General features: G+C 35.9%; 1 protein-coding gene across 1 annotated transcript in view; it reads left to right on the forward strand.

The window, feature by feature from the left end:
* Nucleotides 1–19,773, forward strand: part of KIF20B (kinesin family member 20B) — a 44,345-nt gene extending 24,572 nt beyond the window's left edge. The window contains exons 20-34 of the mRNA XM_076338737.1: nt 743–1,952; nt 3,322–3,460; nt 4,531–4,653; nt 5,131–5,191; nt 5,827–5,952; nt 6,218–6,354; nt 7,366–7,521; nt 8,573–8,749; nt 9,368–9,532; nt 11,419–11,541; nt 13,125–13,328; nt 15,563–15,640; nt 16,400–16,547; nt 18,069–18,211; nt 19,524–19,773. Coding sequence (XP_076194852.1) covers nt 743–1,952; nt 3,322–3,460; nt 4,531–4,653; nt 5,131–5,191; nt 5,827–5,952; nt 6,218–6,354; nt 7,366–7,521; nt 8,573–8,749; nt 9,368–9,532; nt 11,419–11,541; nt 13,125–13,328; nt 15,563–15,640; nt 16,400–16,547; nt 18,069–18,211; nt 19,524–19,601 — 3,068 coding nt within the window. The 3' untranslated portion in view covers nt 19,602–19,773. The remainder of the gene's footprint in view (nt 1–742; nt 1,953–3,321; nt 3,461–4,530; nt 4,654–5,130; nt 5,192–5,826; nt 5,953–6,217; nt 6,355–7,365; nt 7,522–8,572; nt 8,750–9,367; nt 9,533–11,418; nt 11,542–13,124; nt 13,329–15,562; nt 15,641–16,399; nt 16,548–18,068; nt 18,212–19,523) is intronic.
* Nucleotides 19,774–22,189: the final 2,416 nt, after the last annotated feature.

The raw sequence follows: 22,189 nt of genomic DNA on the forward strand, positions 1-22,189 counted from the left end.
CATGTGACTTTAGTCAGAATTGCTCATTACTTGGGGGGGAACAGTCTTAAGCTAATAAAATATTTATGGAAATTTGGAGTTGTGGTGGAATGTTGTACATCTTTCTGCGAGAACTTTACATGCAACACATTAGGTGTGGGCATAAATAGTTATCCTTATATCTAGTTTAGAAACCAATTGAAAAAAGAAGATATGAAGGTCCCAAACACTAAGCAAAAAACTTGTGCTGGATTTTTAGCTTCGTTTTTAAAGTAAGGGGATATTGAGTATGAATGAAACTTCTTAGAAAAAGTATATGAAACCATTGCTCTTCTAAATGTAGAATGGGTGATTGCTGGTTGTATTAAAGGGATTGTTAAACCAGTGAAGGTGGAAACTAGATATAACTGTGAATGTTATGTAGCTCATAGGTATTACTACATATTAGTAAAACTAGCTAGTTTTTTCTACTAGTGGTGCAGAGTAGAAGGCTGGAATAGAGCCATGGCAAAGTGTTATTTAAGGCACCTGAACAGCTCTTGCTGCAAACTATGTCTAGAAGCTTAAGAGGCACCTATTGCATGTTAAACCTTTCAGAGAGCTTTAAGTACTTCAAGACTTCAAAATGCTATATGATATGAGGGTATGGCTTTCAGATGGTGACCATTGTCCATATAGTAATTGCTATTTGGTATTGGTAGTGACTTGTACTATTGATTTTAATCAACCTGAGCTGTATGGTTGTTTTTTTTTTTTTTTTTAGGAGATACGAAGGAGAGTAGGGAAGATGACTCTCTAGAGCAAAAGAGAACTGAATACGTGAAAAATACTTCTGAGAACCATGCAGAAATAGTAGCACTGAAGGAAAGAACTGAAACCTTGGAAGGTCAGCTAGCTGCACTTGAAGAACAATGCAGAAGAGAAAAAAACAAAAAAGAAGAGTTCAGTGGGCAGATAAAAAACTTGCATCTCAAGCTCTCTGCTTCTGAAGATAGGGCTTCTGGCTTAAGTGAAGAACTTCAGCAGTGTCGAGCTGCCTATCAGGAGATTGTTTCTGAATTGGACAAACAGAAAACTATAAATAGGGAACAAGAAGAAAAGATTATTCAGCTAAATAATGAAGTGGAAGGTGCCAAACAAAATATAATTGATAAAGTGTCACAAATTAAAACAATGCGGTCCAAAGTAGATGAGTTGTATAAATGTCACTTAGAGTCTTATGCTATGGATATTGATTTAGTTAATCTGAAGGATTCCTTAGACTCTCAAAAAGATGAATCGGAGAGAGCTCAAATGAGTCCTGTATGCATGCAGTCCCAAACTGCTTCTACAGCAGATCTGAGACGGGAGAGCTCCTTTCACTGCAGTGTTGAAAGCATTTGGGAAGAATGCAAAAATATTATTAAGACTTCTTCACAAAAAAGTCAGAGGATTCAAGAACTACTTCAACAAGTTGAAGACTTAAAGAAGGGACTTGGTGACACTGAGAATTACAATAATCAACTAAAAATAAAATTAAATGAGACTGCAAAACAAGATTGTCAGTCCATAAAGGAAAAAGATCTTATGAATCAGTTACAAGAGCAAATCCGGAAGAAAACCCAGGATTTTGAAAAACAGGCTGCAGAAGATCACAGAGTAATTGCACAGTTTGAGGAGGAAGTTACCAGCTACAAGGGAAAAATAAGAGAGCTTGAATGCCTCTTGGAGGCTTTTAGAGCTAAAGATGATAGCCTAACAAAGTTAGAAGAAGTACTTAAAGAAAAAGAATCTATTATTTTAAACCTAGAAAGTAGTACAGTAGCTCTGCAAGAGAAATGTGCCAATTCAGACAAAAAAATGAAAGAATTAAATGATCAAGAAGCAAATCTAAAGGAGGAAGTTGTGCAGTTGATGAACAGCTTGGAGAACATGAAACACTCTCTTCAGGAAAAGGAGAAAAATGAGGATGAGCAAATACAATCTATGGAATTGTAAGTAAATAATGAGATAACTCATAGCCCTTTGAGAATTCGCTCAAGTTAAAACTACCTTCTGTGACCATCAGTTTATTTTGACACTACACATTTGCATGTTTATCAACTTCATTAACTAGTCTGCTTTTTTAAGAAGTTTTAAGACACTACTTGAATTTTATATTTGCATATTCTGCTGGCTATGTTTTCCTCACCTGTTTGTATATTATTTCAAAAATATAGATCTAAATCATGTGGAACTATTGTAGGGGGAAATGGGAGCATGCAAGGAAATGAAGAATTATTTGGGGATTTCTAATAGTTTTATGTTGCGTACCCTTTCTGGAGAAAATGACATATAGTTTAATGTTATATCCTGTAACTTGTATAAAAGCAGGCAACGTTTTCTTTGGAAAGGACTGAATGGTAAAAAGGAAAAGAAGAAAGAGGGAGGAAAAAAAAAGCCTAGGGAGTAAGCAATAAACAGCTGGTTTTGGTAATAGCTATTCTAGGTGAACACAGTCTACTGTAAGAACTTGAAAGAATAATGGGTGTAGGAGAGTAGAACTTCCCCTCTACTCCTCTACTTTTTAAATCTTTAAGAAATATGAGATTAAATGTATCTGAGAGATTATATTTGCTATATGGTAAGGAAATTGCGATCATGTAAAAATAGCTTTAAAATGCTATGTAGCCCTTCTCCTGACCTGAGTTTCCTTAGTGCCATATCTGTGGGTACCTGTATATACTCTAAAGTACAATTTATCATGAAGGTCTGGGGATCCCTGACCCTGTGCTTGTAAAGCTTTGAAAGACTTTCCTTTTGTGAGGCCTTGTTTTGTATTGTCAATTATAGAATCTAAAAAACCTTCTATTAGTTTTAAAGTAAAAATCCAAGATGTCTTACTGTAAACCTTTTTAAATACATACAACCACTTAAAAATAAACCCATCAAATGTCTGAATTACTTTGTAGCACTTGTAACAGCAGTACTTGTTGCAATGTTATTGTTTTTTCTATTTTATGTTTATTTTTATTTTGATCCTTACAAGGTCTGGGATGTAGATATCAAGTTTAAACTTACTTGATATTAACCTTGTTCCTTTTGTTACTTTGTGAGGACACATAATAAAAATGGATGCTCTACTGTGCTTAAAAAAAAATAAAAATTGCAGTGTTCAGAAGCGAAACTGAGCAGTTTGTTACTTCAGGATCATATAATAAGCTGAAATCCAAAAGTAAAATTATAAAGCTTGTCATTGATCTGATACATCTGAAATTCTGTTCATGAATAAAAGCAGCAAAGAGCCTGAGTTAATGTGTAAAAGCTGTTTCTTTGAGATGTGTAACACTAATGTTATTTGTGTCTCTTAATTTCTAATACAAGGCTACGTAAAGATCTGTCTGAGAGCTCTGCCCTTGTACAGAGTTTGAAAAAAGATTTGCAGAGGAAAGAAGAAGAATATACGGATTTGAAAGAGAAATTTTCTGATGCCAAGAATCAAATTCAGCAAGTACAAAAAGAGGTTGGTAACCATAGGCCAAATGTTTCCTCTGCAAGTTTATGCTTGGGGTTCTGTTATTAAAACCTGTTTTCACAATTCTTAAGCTATGAATGTTAAAAGTGATTCATAATAAGGCTATTTTGAGTGATACAGTAACAGTGAATCTTAAGTTACATCGCCATTGAAGCTGTAAGCTAAAGATAAGACCAGATGTCAAAACATGGATTAGTACAGATATTGAAGGGGGGAAGTAAATTTTATTAATACACTTGAAAAAGGTTTGTGAAAACTGTGGCTAATGTGGTTATGGAGAAGGACTTTATAATCTCTATAACAACAATAGCCTTATGTTGTTATTTGTGCTGACTTCAAAGCCTCAGACTTGTGGAAAATGCTGATCTCTGGGAGGAAAAGATGGATTAATCAGAAAAGGAAAGCACTAACTTCTAGAGACTTCTTAAAATCTGAGCTATGTTTTCTGTTAAGGTTGGGGAGAAGAAATGAAAAAATGGAATAACTTCTACTAATGTTAATTGTTAGTATTTAGTTATCAAGCAGTAGGATTTCTTAGAACCTCATGGGATATCACAAGAAATTAAAATCCGAAAGACTATTGCAAGAGTCTGGGCTTGAAAGTTAGTCCTTAAAAAAGTATTTGTTTTCCCCAGCAACCTAACATTTGAGGACCTTTTCCTACTCAACATTCAGTGTATAATCCTCTGTTTGAGAAGTAACAAAGAGTGGATGGGATCATATGTCAGAAAACATTCTTTTTTTTTTTTTTTTTTTTAAAGGGCAACTGAATTTGTAGTTTGATTAGGCTATTTCCTGGTGGTTTTATGGGAGTGGGGTTTTTTTGGTGTCTGTGTCCACCCCCTGCCCCGCCAAATATAATACTCTGTTCTATGGTGAAAATCCTTCCCTAGGAAGGATGTACAGTAAAGTGCGCTTCTAGCCCCTGAAATTTTGCTAAGACGCTTGCAAAAATTTGACTCTTAATTAAAGTATTTGGTTATTTAGATAACTTACAGAGATTGTAAAAGGCTTATAGCTAAATGTTAGCTTTGCTTGGTGTCTGTGCATTGTTACAGGTGTGTACAATGCGATCTGAGGAGAAATCCTTGAGGAACAAAGTTAATGAACTTCAGAAAATCAAAAACCAGTTTAGTGAAGAATTAGAGATCAAACAGCGCACAATTCTGCAACTTAAAAAGGTATTTTATTTTTTAAAATTTTACTTGCTCTTAATTTTTAACTAATCCATTAATGAGGCAAGTTTTCCAAGCAACAGGAGAAAGCTTACAGAAATTGAGGTAAAAGTAAGAGTAACCAGCTGAAATTAGTTTTAATGGATGAATGAAAGATGTTTAAAGAACATCTCACTGCAGGATGTTGTCAAATTGTTTTAGAGTAAGCTGCCTAGTAAATACATACTTAATACCTGCAGATACCCTGCTTCTTATTAGTGACACTTAGATACGTTAGTAGTAATGTCTTCCTCTAAACATTTTTTTATATCAGCTTGAATGCTCCTTTACACTATATGAAAAACTTACTTATTCTGGACTGTGTGTCTTAAATAGTTTAGTCATTACTTATTAAAGCTCAGAATGAAAAGCTACTCATTTCTTGCATGTATACTTGTTTATTTCAACATTTTTTCTTTAATTTGCTTTCAATGTGATATTTAGGAGCAGTTGAATAATGAGAAGCTGGAAGAAATCTCCAAACAGTATGAGAAAACACGTAAAGGTCAGAAAAAGCCATTATTGTTCAATTTTTTTGGTGTGGAATGGCAACATAATGAGTTGTCATGTTGTAAACGAATTTGGAGAGTCTTGTATATTTATATTTTAAAATACTGAGAAACTCCAACCTGGACATTAAAATGTTCCAGTCAGGAATTAATTTTTATTGAATCATTATTAGCAGGCATATTTGAAAGCTAAGAAACAGTCTCAGAATAAGAAACATAAGCCCCAGAGAAAGTGTGGATTTGCTGTATTAGTGTGAACTTATTAAATGTTGGTATTTATTTGCCATATTAATTGGCCGTTTTAACAAAATCAAACACTGAAACATGAACTAGCACAATAACAGTTTCTGCAGGTTTGATAAACATTTAGCAGTTGAACAATGGTTAGTTTCCCACATAATACAAGCCATAGTCTGACTGACATTAACACTGAAACACTCACTGAAATCAAGTTGATGAGAATCACTTAAGAATTTTGGATTTGGATAGTTCAGTAGAGATGCTCTATTTCTTTCTAATAGAGCTTTTGATCTCAGGGAATGGGAGAAACTACTTGTAATGAAGGCACTTTGGGAGAGAATGGTGGGAACTAGGAGGGGGCTTATCTGTAAATTTATTTTCAAATCTTCAGATCTGCGTGCAAAGGAAAAAATAATTGAAGATATGCGGATGACATTAGAAGAACAAGAACAGACTCAGATTGAACAAGATCAAGTGCTTGAAGCCAAATTAGAAGAGACCAACAGATTAGTTTTGGGTAATCTCTCCTTGGAAAGGGAGCAGGGAGGCTAAATTGTTTTGGATGTATTGTGATAGCTGCTTTAAATTTCTGTTTTTATTTGTTGACTGCTATTTAGGCATTAATTTTATGTAGTACATAAACTTCTAACAGTTAAAGGCTTCTGTTGTCCCTTTGTGGTCATAGCTGATAAATCCAAGTAACTTTAGTAGAAGGATGTGAATGTGGTCAAATATGCATTTGAAACTATACATTATGTAACCTCATTTTGTGTACTGACTAGAACTGGAAGTATGGAAGCAGAAATACAGAGAGCTGAATAACCGGAGCGATAGTGACTGGCAGAAAAAGATGAGCAAAAATGAGGAGAAAAACATAAATGAAAATGAGGAATTAATAAAGCTGCAAAAAGAACTGAAGGTAAAATATGGTGACGTAATTCATACTTAGTTTTAAAGCCATAACTTTCATTTAGGAGTCTAAATTTTTTTGTGTCACTATCTTCAAGAGCATAGGGCATGATATGGCAAGTTGTTACACTAGTAAAGGAAACCTCCTCTCAAAGCTGCAGTGCAGCAGTGCAGTAAAGTCTGGATACAGTGTCTTTGTAATATCAGCATCAGTGATGCCCCATAATGGAGTGCACCCTTCCCTACCTTATGCTACCATGGATGGTGCTCCGTAGCTGGATTCCTCTGACAGTTGTCTTAACCGATCCAACTCCTGATATCCATTCCGAACCTCTTTCCTGTCAGTTGTTTGGGCAACTAAATCAAACTCTTCAAGATCTTGTGCTTGCTGTATGACCTGTAAGCCCTTCCTGTTAGGCTGAGGATTTACCTCTAATTCTCCTTGGATTAGAAAGTAGACTTTTTTTCCAAGCAGCTTTTCAGGTCCCTTCTGTCTTATGTGGGAGAATGTCTGACGAGGTCTGATTATGATAGAAAAGGAGGCAAAGTTGCTGTGGATTGAAGTGACGTTCTTAGGTATGCGCTATCTTTGCCTACTGTTCAAATTGTACTGCATTCTTTGCCTTTCAGTCTTGAAGTAGAAGTAAGTTTTCTAACATGTCCTGTAAGGGAGCATAAAAGGTTGGGTATTTGTAAGTTAAAAGGGTCTCTTTACCATTACCTTTGGTGTAACTTTTATAGTGTTTGTGACTTGCTCAGAGCATTTTTTAGAGGAAAAAAATTCTGTTCCATGAAGATGTGCCCGTCTGAAGAAGTGCTGAAAATTGTTAATTTTTTTCAATAGCGAAGAACAAATGAGAATGTAATACTTGCACTTGGGAATATGCAGGAGTAAAACTGCACTAGTATTTCTGTTATCTTTTAGAAATGAACCCATTTAATGGTAATCTGGATTTTAAGACTTTATTTTTTTTTGCTTAGCCTCTACCTATGGTTTTATTTCTGGTTTCATTAAAAATAGGAAAATGAGGCAAAGTATCAAACCGATAGAAAGAAGTGGCTGGAGGAAAGAATGGGACTCATCAGCCAAGTGAAAGAAGCTGAGAGCCATTGCAACAGAGAAATGAGAAAATTTACGGAGGACAGAGAACATCATGTAGAGCAACAAGCAGAAATTGTAAGTGTCTGGAGGTCTCAGCAGAGTCCTCTAGTGTAAGTCTTTAGTACAGAGCAAATCTCATGTCAAACGGTAAGTGTGGGCACTTGAGGGTAGCTGGCCTTTGTCAAAGTCCCCTCACTTTATCACATGGCAAAGCCTAGATGAGATCTTCTCAATGTGAAAAGGGAAGAATAGGAGGGTCACAAAATGAAAAAGGTTAGTATATAATGGAAGTTAACATGTCTCTTCCTTTCTGTCTGATCACCACCGCCGCCTCACTATGAATTCTTCAAACTTCATCTTGTGTGTAAAACACCAGTAAGTAACTTACACTTAAATGAATTGCTACTTAATGAAGCTAAGAAAACATACTTTGAAAAACAAGATTTGTTGCTTGGCTTTTCTCAAAAAAAAAAAAGCTCATAGCCTTTAGAAGAAAGAGAAAAAGAAAAGCAAGCAGAAGTTGACAAAAAGAAGCTTCTTTCCAGTATTTTGACCAAAAATACTTGGTCAAAATGCCAGTGGTTTTGCTCCCATATCGCTTTCAAAGTAGAGTGACTGATAGTTAATAACAAGGTGGATACCTTGCCTGTTCACTGGACTATATCAAGGTTGTAATTTCTTAAGCATATGAAATTATTATATGAATCTGTACAACCTAAAACTATAGTTGCATCTAGAAGTAATTAGCAATGACTTTCTGGACCTGCAATCAGTACAGGAGGATGCTAGGAGCTTAGGACTACTTTCACTTTGTCTGTGACTTTGCTTGCCTGAGACTTGTTAGTAATAAAATCACAAAGCGAGCAAACAGAAGTGGGTGGTTCTTACCAAAAATTCTCTTCACAAAGAGTATAAATATAGATACAGATTTTCTTACTGAACCATGGTTTGCTTTTGCATATTTGTAGTGAAACTAGTTCTATATGAGCTTTTTAAGATCTACATAGGCTCTCAAGTTTACTAAGGCCATAAAATAGTTTGGTTTTGCATAGTTAGTACTATCAGAATAGTTCAGATAGGTTAGAATTGAACACCGCTTCTACACACTATTTTTTTCCCCATTTAGGAAAGACTTGCTGCACAGCTCGTAGAAAAGGACAGCAATCTTCAAAAGTGGCGTGAAGAAAGAGATAAATTAGTAGAAGCTTTGGAAGTACAGCTCAAGACTTTGGCTTCTAACACCGCACAAAAAGATAAAGAAATAGCGGAACTGAAACAGGCTGCACTAAAGGATTCTGGAAAGGTAATCTCACTCACTCTCTCACGCACTTTGGCTCCTTCGTTCCTGTGTGGATTTTTTTTGTTTGTTTGTTTTTTTGTTATCCATTAATTCTGTAAAACACTATACTTGCTCTTTGCATTTTGGCTCTGTTTTTGTTCTTAAACACTGTTATATTGAAACCATTTGCAGCTAATTTAAAAAAAAAAAGCTTTATTTTTTTTGAAACTGAATTTGTAACAGTAACTGAAGTTTCAAAATATTTAGTAGTTCAAATAAACACTCAAGTCTTTTTGATCCTTTGATTGCAAAGTTGGACTGGAAACCTGAAACAACTATCACATTTGCTGCCTTGTTCACAGCACCAAGGACTTCATGAACAAATGGGAGGTGAACTTCTCATAGCTACATAAGTAGAGTAAAATAAAATAATTTTGCATTACATCATCCCCTGATATATGACTTTTCTTCACTTCAAATAGTGGCCACTCATATGTGAAATTATTGTCTTTTTGTTGGATAGCTGACTGTTTTAGCTTGCAATTCTAAAACTGATGCTACCAAGTAGTTGTAATGATGCTCGTGTATATGTTAACTTCCGCCAATCCTGCAATTTATGGCAACTTTTGCTATGTTTATTAGGATAAGGAAACTGATATAGAAGAACTAAGAAAACAGCTGGCTGAGAAAGATGACTTTATAAAGGAATTGAAACAACGCATTAACCATGAAAGTCTTCAGTCTTTGGCAGAAGTACCTTTACCTGAAGAAGGACAAGATATAATAGATCAGTCTGTAAACAAAGAGGTATGTTTGTTATATTTATAGAAAGTATGTACCAATGATATGTTGTTAATAACTTTTGTTATGTTGTTTTGTCAGTATGTATTCCAGCAACACTGGGAATCTCTCAAAAGTTACTTTATGTAGTTCTTTGTACTTTAACTGTATCTTCAGTTCTGAGTTCTTGTTCATGCTTTCTCTCTCCCTTTTTCATGCTCGCTCTCGGAAAAAAAGTACTTTAGTTCTATTAACTAAAAATAGTTAATAGAATACCACCTCTTTCTACATTATAGAACTTGCATACCTGAGGGAAAAACTAGTTAACTAATCCAGGTTCTAAAGATTTGAAGACATATTTATAGTGTCATCTCAGTTTGGTTATGTCAGTGTTAAGGGGATTTCAGCTCAAACAACTTTCATGATATGATCTGTAGTGTCATAATAGAGATGATTCTGTAACTAGAGCTGCCAGCCCATATGGGGGTTCACAAGAACAAAACAGTATCTTGCATCCCACTTAAAATCAAAACAAAACAATATTTGAAGTTTACACAAAGATCAAGTCTGCATATTTCCTGAACAAAAATTAAAAGGCTTGCAACTGTACTGAGACTCCTGATTCTGACTGAACCCTTGTGTGCTACATGAACAGTATTTAATGAGGTAGTTCTCCTGCTAAACTGAATTAATGCTATGTGGCTTCATTGCTAATTAATAATGAACAGGGCTGAACATGGATTTCCTAGCAGTCCCTCCCCTGGCCGCTAGAAGGTGCGATTCTCCTCTTGTTGCAGAACTGGACTGAATGCCAAAATGCATCTCCATCTCTTTCCTGTCTGCTGCCAAATAAGACTGGCTAGTTTCTTGCTACTTCATCAGTTTGGCTAGTGCTGTATAGATAAAGCTTGTGATGTATGAGGGAGGACAGAATAGCTCTCAGAAGGATTACTGCTTTATACAGCTTTGTAATAGCAACTAAGAGAGCACCATAAAATTAGTTATAGAGAAGAATTGTTGTGAACAGTTGGTGCTGAAATATTTACCTCAAGCCAGTAGCAACAATACTTGATGTTCTGAATAAGAAGAGGCTGCTAACAGGATTATCGTGTGAGAAACTTATGGTGGTGTTGAAGTGAATGGGGTAAAGTTTTGGGGGGAAGTCAAATATAATTCTCAGGAAAGACATAGTGGAGATAAAGAATTAAAACTACAGTGATCGAGGCAACATGTCTCCTGCCTTGTGAGGAGAGGCTAAGAAGCTGGCACTCTGATTGGGAGAGGTTAAGGCTACTGGAGGGTTATGGGGCTGAGGCTTACCCACCACAACCACGATATTGTAAATAGAAGGCAGAACGGTCCTTCTTAAAATCCTGCAAGAACTGGACAGCACTTGATGAAACTAATAGATAATTTTAAAACAGTTAAAATAACATATTCCTATGTGATGCAGCTAGTGATCTTCTGGAGGTGGCAGAAACAGGTACTGTCAGCAGAGATTAGAAAAATTTGTAGTAGAAATCCATAAATGTATTCATAAATGGATACTCTGAGGATTAGGCAGAGGTGTTACCCTCTGACACTTCTAACGCGACAACTGAGAGTGCTGGGAGAGTATGGAGGGAACAGATGACAAGGTGGCCAGGATCATACATGTTATCCCTAAATAGCATCTCCCTTTGCCACTCCTGGAGGCAGAATATTGAACTAGATGGACTGTTGATGAGACCCAGCAGGGCACATCTTGTGATCACATTGTGAATAGATGTTACTGACTTAAACTTGTGATGTCTTTCAGTCCAGGTGTTCGTTAGCTGTCTGTGCTTGAGCTTTTGTACTGTAACTTTAGAAAACTCAAAATATTTTGAGGTTTACAGTCTAGCATAATCTTTACTCATTCTAAATATTTACAGTTTATGGAAAAACAAAGCAAGACTAATGCTATAGCTGGACAAAGCATTCCAGTAAGATATGATGAAGCTAAAGAGAGTTATTCATTATCTCAACACCCTAGCAGTGCCTCTTCATTAAGTGAGGTTGGTATAAAACTTTAAATTTGAAAATTTTATGCAGTTGTATGGATTTTGCTAAATGCAGAATAGGGAAGAAACGTGTCCTGTTGCCTGAAGAATTCTAAAGTTTTATTCTGCAAATACCTTTCTTGGTGATCAGATCACGTGATTTAGTGGCTTTTGGTAGAAACAAAAGCTGTGTAACATAATCATGTGAATAATTATATCTGACTTCAACTGTGTGCTCTTGAAAATTTAGCTCTCACTGATCCTTATGAAGTGGCTGACTATTAGATCAGTCACCTGAAAAAAATACATAAACCCTTTTAAATGGATGAGCAATAGCAGGGCAGATTGGATTTGCTTTCTTCCACTGCGGGATTCCTGTGTGTAGCTTTGTTAGCTAAAGAGACTAACCATTCCTATGTAACTTTTTGATTGTTAACGCTTTCATGAAGTAGCAGTTATAAAGACAAATGTTTTTAATAGCCAACTCCATTCTTGGGAACGCAGTGGTGCTGGTATTCCCACTCAAAATCCCAGCAGAGCCTGTTGAAGAAGGTGACTATCTTTTGGCTTTCCATGAGCTTTGATCATTTTCCTTTTTGAGAGGAGGAAGGTACCCTTCAGGGTGAACCAGCACAAGAAGCAACAGCAGCTACTCTGTTTGGGACCCTACCAGCAGCAGTGCTAGCAGCCACCTGCCATTTCTTGCCACCACCAACCCCAGCAGCCCATCTTCCATATTTCATTCAAACAGCTGCTGAATTTGTTTTTGTACGTTAGCCAGCAGCTGAACTGCTGCCACAGAGATGCAGGAGCCAGGGAGACCACAATTCTGACTTTCTTGCTGGTTTTGCTGAGAAAAACAGGGTTGGGTGGATGATGGAAGGTAAGTGCTGCTGGAGAAGAAGAGTTGTGCAAACTGTGACCTTTCCATCCCACCCTCACTGTGCAGTTCTTGCGGTTTGGCTGTAAGCAGGTACAAGACAAGGTCTTCAGCTTGCAGGCAGTGGTGCTGCCTGAATGCCTGCTCTTCCTCCAGAGAACAGATAGTGATGTGGAAGTCTCTCATAGGTTGAATTTGGCTTGTAGCTTGCCAGTTGGATGTTGTTACTTGCACAATTAACTTCCTCTAGAAGAGGAAGGGAAAGCTCCCTAAAGATAAGCTAGAGAAAGATTATACTTTTATCTCAAAAGCTCCTATTACTGCCTAGCTCCTAAGGAGCAGCAGAGTTAAGATGAAGAAAATCATGTCAATTCTACTACTGCTAGCTGTGAAAACCGTGACTAGCTATCTCTGCCCTTGAGGAAAATGACTTGGAAACAAAGTATCAGGCTGAGTTTAGCAAGGAAAACTTTAAGTTCTGTGATCATAGATAGAAATGTTAACTTTTTAAAATTTAACAAAAAAGTTTTAGAAAATAAGAGTTAAACTCTGCTATAGTTGAAGTAGATTTCTTCACTTCTGAAAGTGTTCTGAAAGCAAACAGCTGGAAAATGGAATGCTTACTTTGCAGTCCACTGGGGAGGGATATGTATTATAGCTTTTTTTAACTCATAGTTAGTCTAAAAATTGTTTTCTTAAAATTTCCATATGCTTGCAGGGCCATTCAGAAATTGTCCTTGACTCTTCTGAAGTGTCCACAGAAAACGGAAAAACTAGTCGGTTCCCAAAACCAGAGATGGAAATCCAGTTCACACCTCTGCAACCCAATAAGATGGAGGTGAAGCACCAGGGCAGCACCTTACCAGTTACAGTTAAAATGCTCAAGCCAAGAAAGAAAAGGAAGAGTGAAGAGATGGATGAGGTATGACCTAGACCAACTGAGAAAATATGTTGTGCAGTTTTTCAATGTATTACTCTGATCATTTGTTAAAATTCTATCTTCTGATTCTCACTGAGATCCTAGGGATATATCTAGGGTATATTTAAACCTTCCCCCTGGCAAGTGGTGGATCTCTGGCCTGTGTTGAATAAGGTCATAGACTTCAATTTATCCAGACTCTGGCCCCTTGTCCCTGATTTGCACTTTCTCTTTACCTTTTACATTTCTCTCTTCCTGCTGGTACCATTTGCTCCTGTCTCCAGCCCTGATCTGTGGGATTACAGACCAGTTCTATAGAATTGCTTCTTTTGGTTTAGACAATTATTGGTATCAATTATCTCCTCTAATAGCCAATTACAAGTTAAGCCCCTGGGCTTAATCAATGCATTTCAGAGTTTCAAGACCACTTCCTTTGACTTTATTTCTCCAGCCTGTGTTTTCTTTGATCTTTTTGTACTTAGAGGGACTATACAAAACTAATTGCACCAGCACCTGAACCTCCCTGTTTTCTGTAGACCTTAATTCTTCTTTAATTTCTTCAGTTGTGCTGGGTTATGCGCTCCAGCCTTCTTAATGGTGTTTACATGTGAGACTAAGGTTCCACAGCAGTTCAAGGTGGTAACAATCTTCACTGCTCCTACCTGAACTGCATGTTCCTTTCCTTTACATGTTATTAGCATTAGCACCAACACAGCTGTCTCTAAGACACTTACAAAGGCTATGAAACCCTAAGACCACATTGTGGTGGTACGTACATACTTGTAATCCTACTTGGGGGGCTTATGAATCTCTATACTTCTAAGGACTTTTGCAGCTGACAGGTGACTGTGAGGGAGATGACCTGTGGATGATTTGGCTAGGTGGTTAAGTGATCTCTTTTCAGTGAGTGAGCTTGTCTCAGCTGGAGAGTGAAATATCTGATGCTTTTCGAGCATTCTGAAGTGATATATTTTTTTAATCTCTTAGTAAAATAATTAAGGGAAATAATCACTTCAGTGATTTAGTGTTCAACAGTACTTCAATAAACTCATTTTGTTAAACCTAGATTGCAAAAGTAACTGTTAAAAGCTGTGTAAGTTAATTCATCTGGAATTCAACACTTCATTCTGGAATAATGTCCAGACTTGATTTAAGCTGCTTGTGTCTTGAACCAACTGTCTTCGAGAGTAGTATTCTCTCAAGCTGCTGGAAAAGTAGGTGTAAAAATAACCACCCTTCTGAAGGCACGGAAAAAGTACCAGACGTTATCTACAGATGAATATATTTCATCTAACGTAGTTATCCATGTTTTTAGAGAATAGTATTTTATCAATCCATTTAAATCCTTTCATAGTGTAGAAGTCCATGTTCATACCCTTATGGGATAACATTTAGTTAAGTAACATTTCAATAACATGGAACTAAATTTAAAAGTATCTTATTGCTCTTCTATTCACCTGAATGTTACTCTTAAATATTATTTTCATGTTACATATGCCAAACAGAAATAGATTATAAAATGATTCAGTAACTTTAACTGTCACAAGTCTACTGAAGACACAATTTGTTTTTTAAATTTCCTAAAACTGAAAAGTGCATTGTCAGCACTAAAACTAAGGACTGAGGGGAAACCTGTGGTGCTAAAATAACATGTTGCTCATCTCAAATTTTTAAAAAATAAAACAAAAAACCCCTTGTTTTTTTAGAAACAAACAAAACCAAATCTTTTGCAGAGACTCCCTTCTAATTAAACAAAGAACAAAATCCTCTTTCCCTTTTCTGACGCTGTTATCGGTCAGTATGGCTATCAGTTATCTGAAATCTCTTGGCACCGCTTCACAAGAGAGAAGATGTCTTTTAATGGCAGCTTAACAATGGTACTATGCTACCAACCTGGTTTTATAATTGTCACCGTAAATCTGAATTTACATTTAGATTTATTGAGTTAATTTCAATTTGTGTGTTTGCTTGTCAAATATCTTAAAGACAAAAGTATAGGAAATAATGGAGAGAAGAAAATAGTAAATGTCAGAATGGTTTGACTACAGGTATTTCTAGTTCCCTTCCACAAGTTTGTTTAACGTTTAATTCACATTTGAATAGTTATCTCTATCCAGTATTAGCCAGTGCCTCCCTACTGTTAGTCATCGCATTTAAACAGTGGCTGCTTCTGTAGTATAAATAATTGTTCTTTCCAGAAGAATCCTAGTTAAAATTTGTCATATTTATTTTCTTAGGATTTTGTGAAAAGTGAGAACAAGAAAAATGCAACACCTGCTATGACTAATTCACCTTCTACAAGCAACAAAAAAATGGTTTGGTTTTTGTTCTATTTTTGAAGTTAGTTTGGCCTTTTCTGTAAAGGTGGACTTGTGAAAGAAGCATACATTCTTATGCAGCAGTATCATCCTTATCTATGTACTTGAATAGGATTCTTAAACACTTACGTTGTCTTCCTACTAAACTCTATAAGCTACCCAAAGAGAGTAAGTCTGTATTTGCCAAGAATGCGTACTAGCTGCAGCGTACAATGATTCAAAGGGAAGAATGTTGCATATTGAATAGTTATGAAGACTAGTTTGAACATACTATTAGTATACGTGATGTTATAGGCAATGCCTTTGGAGGAGAACTAAGGTTCATGTCCTCTATATGCATGACAAGGCCTAAAATCATCTTTTTATAATTAGTAGCAACCTGGGCAGGTTCAGAGGCTGGGTAGTAGATTTATTTTCCCCATCAGTTTCCTCCTGTTTTATTTATAACTAGAACAGCTTGTCTAATGAAATATTCTACAACTTTGAGTCTACTTTTTTAAAAGAAACTATTTGTTTCCTGTATTACTCATGCCCTTAAACGTATTCTGTGAAATTTTGACAATTTTTTTTCTTCTGGGTATAAAAAGGTTGTCTACATTGCTTGCTATGGTAGTATCATTAGTATAATGATCAGAGGTGTCAGTAGCAAAGCTCAAAATGTCAGCTTGAAAATAACATTGAAGCCAAATCAAATGGAATTAAACTTGAAGATAAATCAATTTTCAACTTAAACAATGATCTTGTATTTCTGTACAGATGTCTACTGCACACTCATTTAGAAAAGAATACGCCTTAAGAAAGCAAGAATCTACTTCAAGTAAAAAGTCAGCTAAAAAGAAAGATGGAACGCTGCAAAAAATTGGAGATTTTTTCCAAAGTTCTCCTACTATTATTCACTCTAAAGGTTTGTACAGAATAAATAAGGTTTATTCCATGTTCTCTGGTCATTGTAGAATGGCTTTTCTACTGTAATCTATTAATGTATATGTTGTTAAAGGACATGTTTGCTGCATTAAGTTGTTCTTTTGTTTATGAAATAATGGAGTCCAAACTGGAGCTTGCTATATTGAATCTTGCAGAGTAGAAAAGGCTGTCTTGATTGCAAGGACCACAGGGTTGTAAAGTTTAGGTTAAGTGTGAAAGGTAAACCAGGTGGAATGAAAGGATGCAGTGTGCAATATGTGCATATAAATTTATCATAAAAGCAATTATAACTGTTAAGCTTACAGTAAAACAGTTAAAGGCAATTTCAGAAACTTGCCTTACTGCTCTAAAAAAATCAAGAGCTGAATTCAAACTCCAAATCTTACCTTCTTCCATAAGCAATCCCTCTTCCCCCCCCGCCCCCAGCTTTGTTTCTGTGGAAACTGTATTAATGATTTGATGTATGTATGTGGGAGGGGAAGATTAGTTCTACAGAATCTGAAAGCCGGTGTCTTATGAAAATATTTGGAAGACTTCAATAAACTGACTATGAAGCAATTAATGGATTTTGTTAAGTTTATAAGCATAGCCTTGGGAAGATTAACTGCTAGGACTTTCCATTGAAGAATATAATTTTATTCTTTCCTACAGTAAGACATGATCTCTGAGTTACTGTGTTTTTTTTTTTAAAAAAAAAGGTTAAAATTAGCAGAGGGCACAAGGAATCACTAGCGTTAAATTCTAAAAGACACTGTTATTTGGTTGGTTAAAACAAGGTCAGTCATTATTCAATGTGGACAGTTAAAATTAAGATCTCTGTACCAACTTAAACTTGACTTGCTACAGAGTACATCTTGCTCACCTGCTCTAAGATAGTCTAGATGATGATAATGGGATTTTTAAAATTTTCCAGGTTTGTCAGATTGGTTCCATGAGGACAACATACCGTTATCAATGGAAGCCAAATTCAGACTACTCAAAATTTCACCCTGAAAATACTTAATTTGAGCAAATGAGCTCAAGTTTTTAACCTTTATTACTATGTCCTGTAATTTTTTCCCTCTTTTGCATAACTTAGTATTGTTTGGGATTTCTTCTTTCCTTCTAGCTCATAATATGCATATGTTCATCTCTCTATAGATCTAGTACTAGTTTGATTAAAACTATACAAGTATGTAGAGAAAACTGACTCTACCCTGTGCTTTGGTCAGCACAAAGAAGTTAAGCCTGTTGTTCAACTCCTGTTAAAGTATTTAAATTCCAGTGAAATCTGAATCCTAATTGATTTTTAATGTGCTATTTAGATGTGTCCTTTAAGCTTTTGCATCTGAAGCTATAGAAAACTGTAGTAGTCAAATACCACTTCTGAATTTTTATATTTGAAGTTCAGACTACATCTGTTTCATTTTTAAACTGTTTTTGATAAAGGTTGCTTTATTCATTAATTTTGAGGCTCACAAAACCAGTAAGACATTGATTTACAATAAAATTTTTCTTCTAGCAAAGAAGCTGATTGCGACAATAAGCTCTCCCAAGTCTGCAGAACCAGGAAGTGTCAAAGAAAATGAGCTCAAGCCAAAACGAGCTAAGAGAAAGCTGTATTCAGCTGACGTTTCTTGCCCTCTAGATATCCCTGCTACTTCAGTAAGTGATTACAGGTTACTGTTCTGTCCACTGTAATGTATTTCTGTAATCTTGGCTTAAAATAAACTATTAGGGGGATGGAACAAACCTGAAGGTCTGATCAAGTTGCAGAAGAGGTTTGAAAGTACCGATTTATTTCTTGATTCTACCTAACCATTCCTTTTGGTCTTTTCTTCCTGCGGTTTTACTTAATTTTCTCCGTTTTCTCACTTATCTTCTCTGTTTGACTGCTGACATACTGTATAGGTGATACAGAATCACGGAGATATCTTTAAATTTGGATTCATAGATATCTTAGCTGTGGTATGTGGAGGATTACTTTTTCCTCTACTACAGCAATTGAGTCTTAATTTGTTTTTGCAGTAGTTGGTGTTCATTTAAGTGTAGCATAAAGGGAGAATAGAAATAGAGACCATTAAAGGATCCATAGATTTGGAATAGCATGATCGAAATACTAAAGGTGAAGGTCTGCATGTACAATTAACTTTGCAGGGCAAACGAGCACCTAAGGTAATTTCCGATTCCATTTATGCCCAGCTGATATTTGGGTTACTTTAGGGTGTGGATACCTCCATGCTTTCCCAAAGCACAGTTTAGGTAGCCTTCTGGGTGTGCTTAAATTGTGTTGCCCTGTCTAAGCCAGCCTATAGAGAGTCTTACAGGCCAGGGCTTAATGTATTGTTTCTGAAGTCCAACTTTATGGCTTTGACAATAACTATGGTGCTGAGCGTACTCTTGCTCTGTTGGAAATACACCTCTTCATTCTCCCTGCACTATGGTGAGCGTTTGGCCATACTGAGATACCCTATTGAATTTTCTGTAAATTGTATGAATGGATGCAGCAGAAACCAAAATGCTGTCCATAGGAGGATGAAAAAAATGACAGAAATGCAGAGCAAAAGAAGCTAAGAAGCTTGGAAGTGAAAGGAAAACTGAAAGACTGCATCCCGGAAAAATCAGAGAAAGCTAAAGGAATTTAAGCTAAAAATAAGTTTTCTGAACGCTTCCTGTTTCACAAAATGAGTATTAGAGATTAGAAGTGAGAGCTGCTTTTGGATCACATTTTTCTTTGGACTTTGGTATTTGTTTCAACAAAAATGGGATTTTGTATGTTCCCAGTATTTGTTACTTATTATGATGCACTGAAATGGTCTCTCTATCCTGGAGACCTCTGACTAAAAGATAATAAGCAAATTTCATTCTGAAAACAGCTGCTGGGAAAAAACATGTTGTTGGTTACATGGATCTAGAAGTGCATGTCACTTGTCTCTGAAGAAATGCTGAGTAACTCTTGAAATAATGTCTTTTTCAGATCTTTATTGAACAAAAAGAGAAGGAAAGTGATCATCTAATCATCAAACGACGGCTACGGTCAAAAACAGCTAAATAATCTTGCAAAAGCATGTTTATTTCCTAGTTAGGACATATTTCCACTGTATTATTTCAGCTGATTGTATATAAGAAGTAATAGATACTTAGTCATGCTCTGAAGTCTGTATATAGATGTATAGAATTTGTTCTGATGGTTTCCAGTTCTGACTCCATTAAAGCTTGAAATACTGTTCAAGAAAGCTTGTGTCTGAATCTTTTTTTTTTTCCCCCTTAAGGAATGGTGTCTTTGAAAGTGTTCATAATTTACCCATTGTGCAGTAAGAACTATGCCTGTGTGGAATGGTTTAAGTTGCTTTTTTCAGGTGGCCAGTATACTTACCATAACTTTGAGTGGAAAAAATTAGTACATGTCAAAACTTGTATATCCTTAAATTCTTTAAAAAGATTAAAAAAAATTCTGTAAAGGTACAAAATTAAGGAATTGTCACTATGTGGAGAAATATGATGGTTTTTCATCACACGTGGTTTTAACTATCTTCTATTTACTCTTCTAAATTAAGTAATTTATAAGCATAATATTCTTTCTTTGGGGATTATAATGTCCATAAATAATTATAATAATCTGCTATTAGAAGTGACCCACTCTCGGATAGACATTTGACATTTTATTCTAACCATCCAGTCCTGCTCGACTAAAACAGCTACTTTTTATATAGTAAGGTTTCAGCTTATAATCAGTGACTGAGTAAACATTTAAAACACTTTTGATTTCATCAGTGTAGCATTTACTTAAGTCACAGGCGGTGACTGTATTTCATAGGATTTTGCATTGTTTGAAGAACAGTACTGGTCATCTTTCAGAAAGAGCTGAAGTTACTCTGACAGTGACCTGCTCTTGACATGGATGAAGCAAGACAATCCTGGTAAGTGATAATTTACTCTAACTTCTTGCTCATGCAGCTTTCTTATTTTATTTTCTTGAATGAGTGCCAACCATACAACATTGTTTTTTCTTGGACTATTGGATTATTTTGATTATTACTGCATTTTGGTCTGTTTCACCCATTGTATCCATGATCCTATAATATCTTTCTGTTTAAAGAATTTCTTCTCAATCTGTTTTGCACATACATAGTGTTTAGCACCATAGGAAGAGTATATTGTTTACAGGATTGCCTTTTGAGGTTTGGTATTGGCCTGACGACAAAAATTTCTCAGAAGTTCTCTGTCAATATCCAGTCTGAGATTTTTTTTTCCCTTCCTCCAAGCCATACTGGTTCATCAGCAACAACCAGTTGGTCTGTAGAGGCAGTGATAATTTGCTCATATAGCCAGATAAGTGCTACTCATTTTTGATAGTACAGCTGCAACCTTACTGTCCTTCAGAAATTATTCCATGATTTAGCAGTGATAAGTGGTTTTTTGTTTGTTTTTCTTGGACTGCTGCTCTGTATTGTCTTTTGTATGATTATTTTTTCTTCAATCAGATTGACTCATTGACAGAAATGTGATTAAAATTGCTTTTCTTGAAAGAAAAAAAGTCACTTTAAATGCCTGTTGCAGTTTAGCTTTAATAGCAAATATACCTTTAAAAATGCAAATCAATGCAAAAATGGTCATTAGTCATTTCTTTAGCAGAAGTGGTATTCCTTTAATTTTTATGTGACTATAGCTTAAATGTGGACAATAATGCTGTGAGTCAGTTTAGTGGCAACAAACTGATATGGTGTTCTCTACTGTTCTCTAGTAGATTGTCTGAGCATGAAATGTCTTTTCATAAGGATAGTGCATAGTTCAGTTCTGCAGATCCTGACTTGTAAGATCAGATTCTCATACTAAGTTGCTTCTCTAGTTTCCCAACTGTAAAACGGAGTTGTGCCCCTATACTCTTCCATATCTTGTCCTTAACAAAGAAAGATTGATATTTTGTTCGTTCTAACTTGAAAGTGGCAAAGTGAGCCTGATTCACAGATCATTCAGGTCTTCCATTGTTTCAACTTTTTGTCTTCATTTTCTGTCTGTGTGAATGAGAACTTAGATTTCCTTTTCATTAGCTTGCGCTTGGTATTGCCATCTTCTTTCTTCCCTCTTTTCATTCTAATTGAAAAATGTAAAATTCAGGTGATGGTCAGATAATTCTAAATAAAAATAAATGTTAATGTCTCTTCACAGGTAGGATTTTAAACTTTGAACTCCTTTGTCCTTCCCCAGATCTTCTGTTTTCTGCTATCTGTGGTCCAGGTATCTATATGTGCTATAGAAGAGCACAGCAGTGAAGATTCTTACCTCATGTAGGTGCAAGTTGCTCATTTTACAGAAGTCTCATAGCTGGAGACAGATATACAAGGGGAAGTCATATAACAGTCTTAAACAATGGGACAGTACTTGGAATATTTATTCTTTGTCTTTCTCTTATCATTTTGTCTGTTGTTTTCCATTTTTAGCAGATGTTCTCAGTCAGCTGTTCATCTTGACCCTTAACTTACTGTTTTCCCTGAACAGTTTCAGTTAATTTTAGAACCCATCAGCATGTGCCTGTTTAGCTGGATTGTTCCTTCCATTGTGTATAACCTTGCACTTGCCTGCAGTGAAATTCATATGCCAGTGTGTTGCCCTGAACGACAGTTTGATTGCTTATCATTAAAT

This window comes from Aptenodytes patagonicus, chromosome 5, assembly GCF_965638725.1.
Source record: "Aptenodytes patagonicus chromosome 5, bAptPat1.pri.cur, whole genome shotgun sequence".
In the NCBI taxonomy this organism is placed as follows: Eukaryota; Metazoa; Chordata; class Aves; order Sphenisciformes; family Spheniscidae; genus Aptenodytes; species Aptenodytes patagonicus.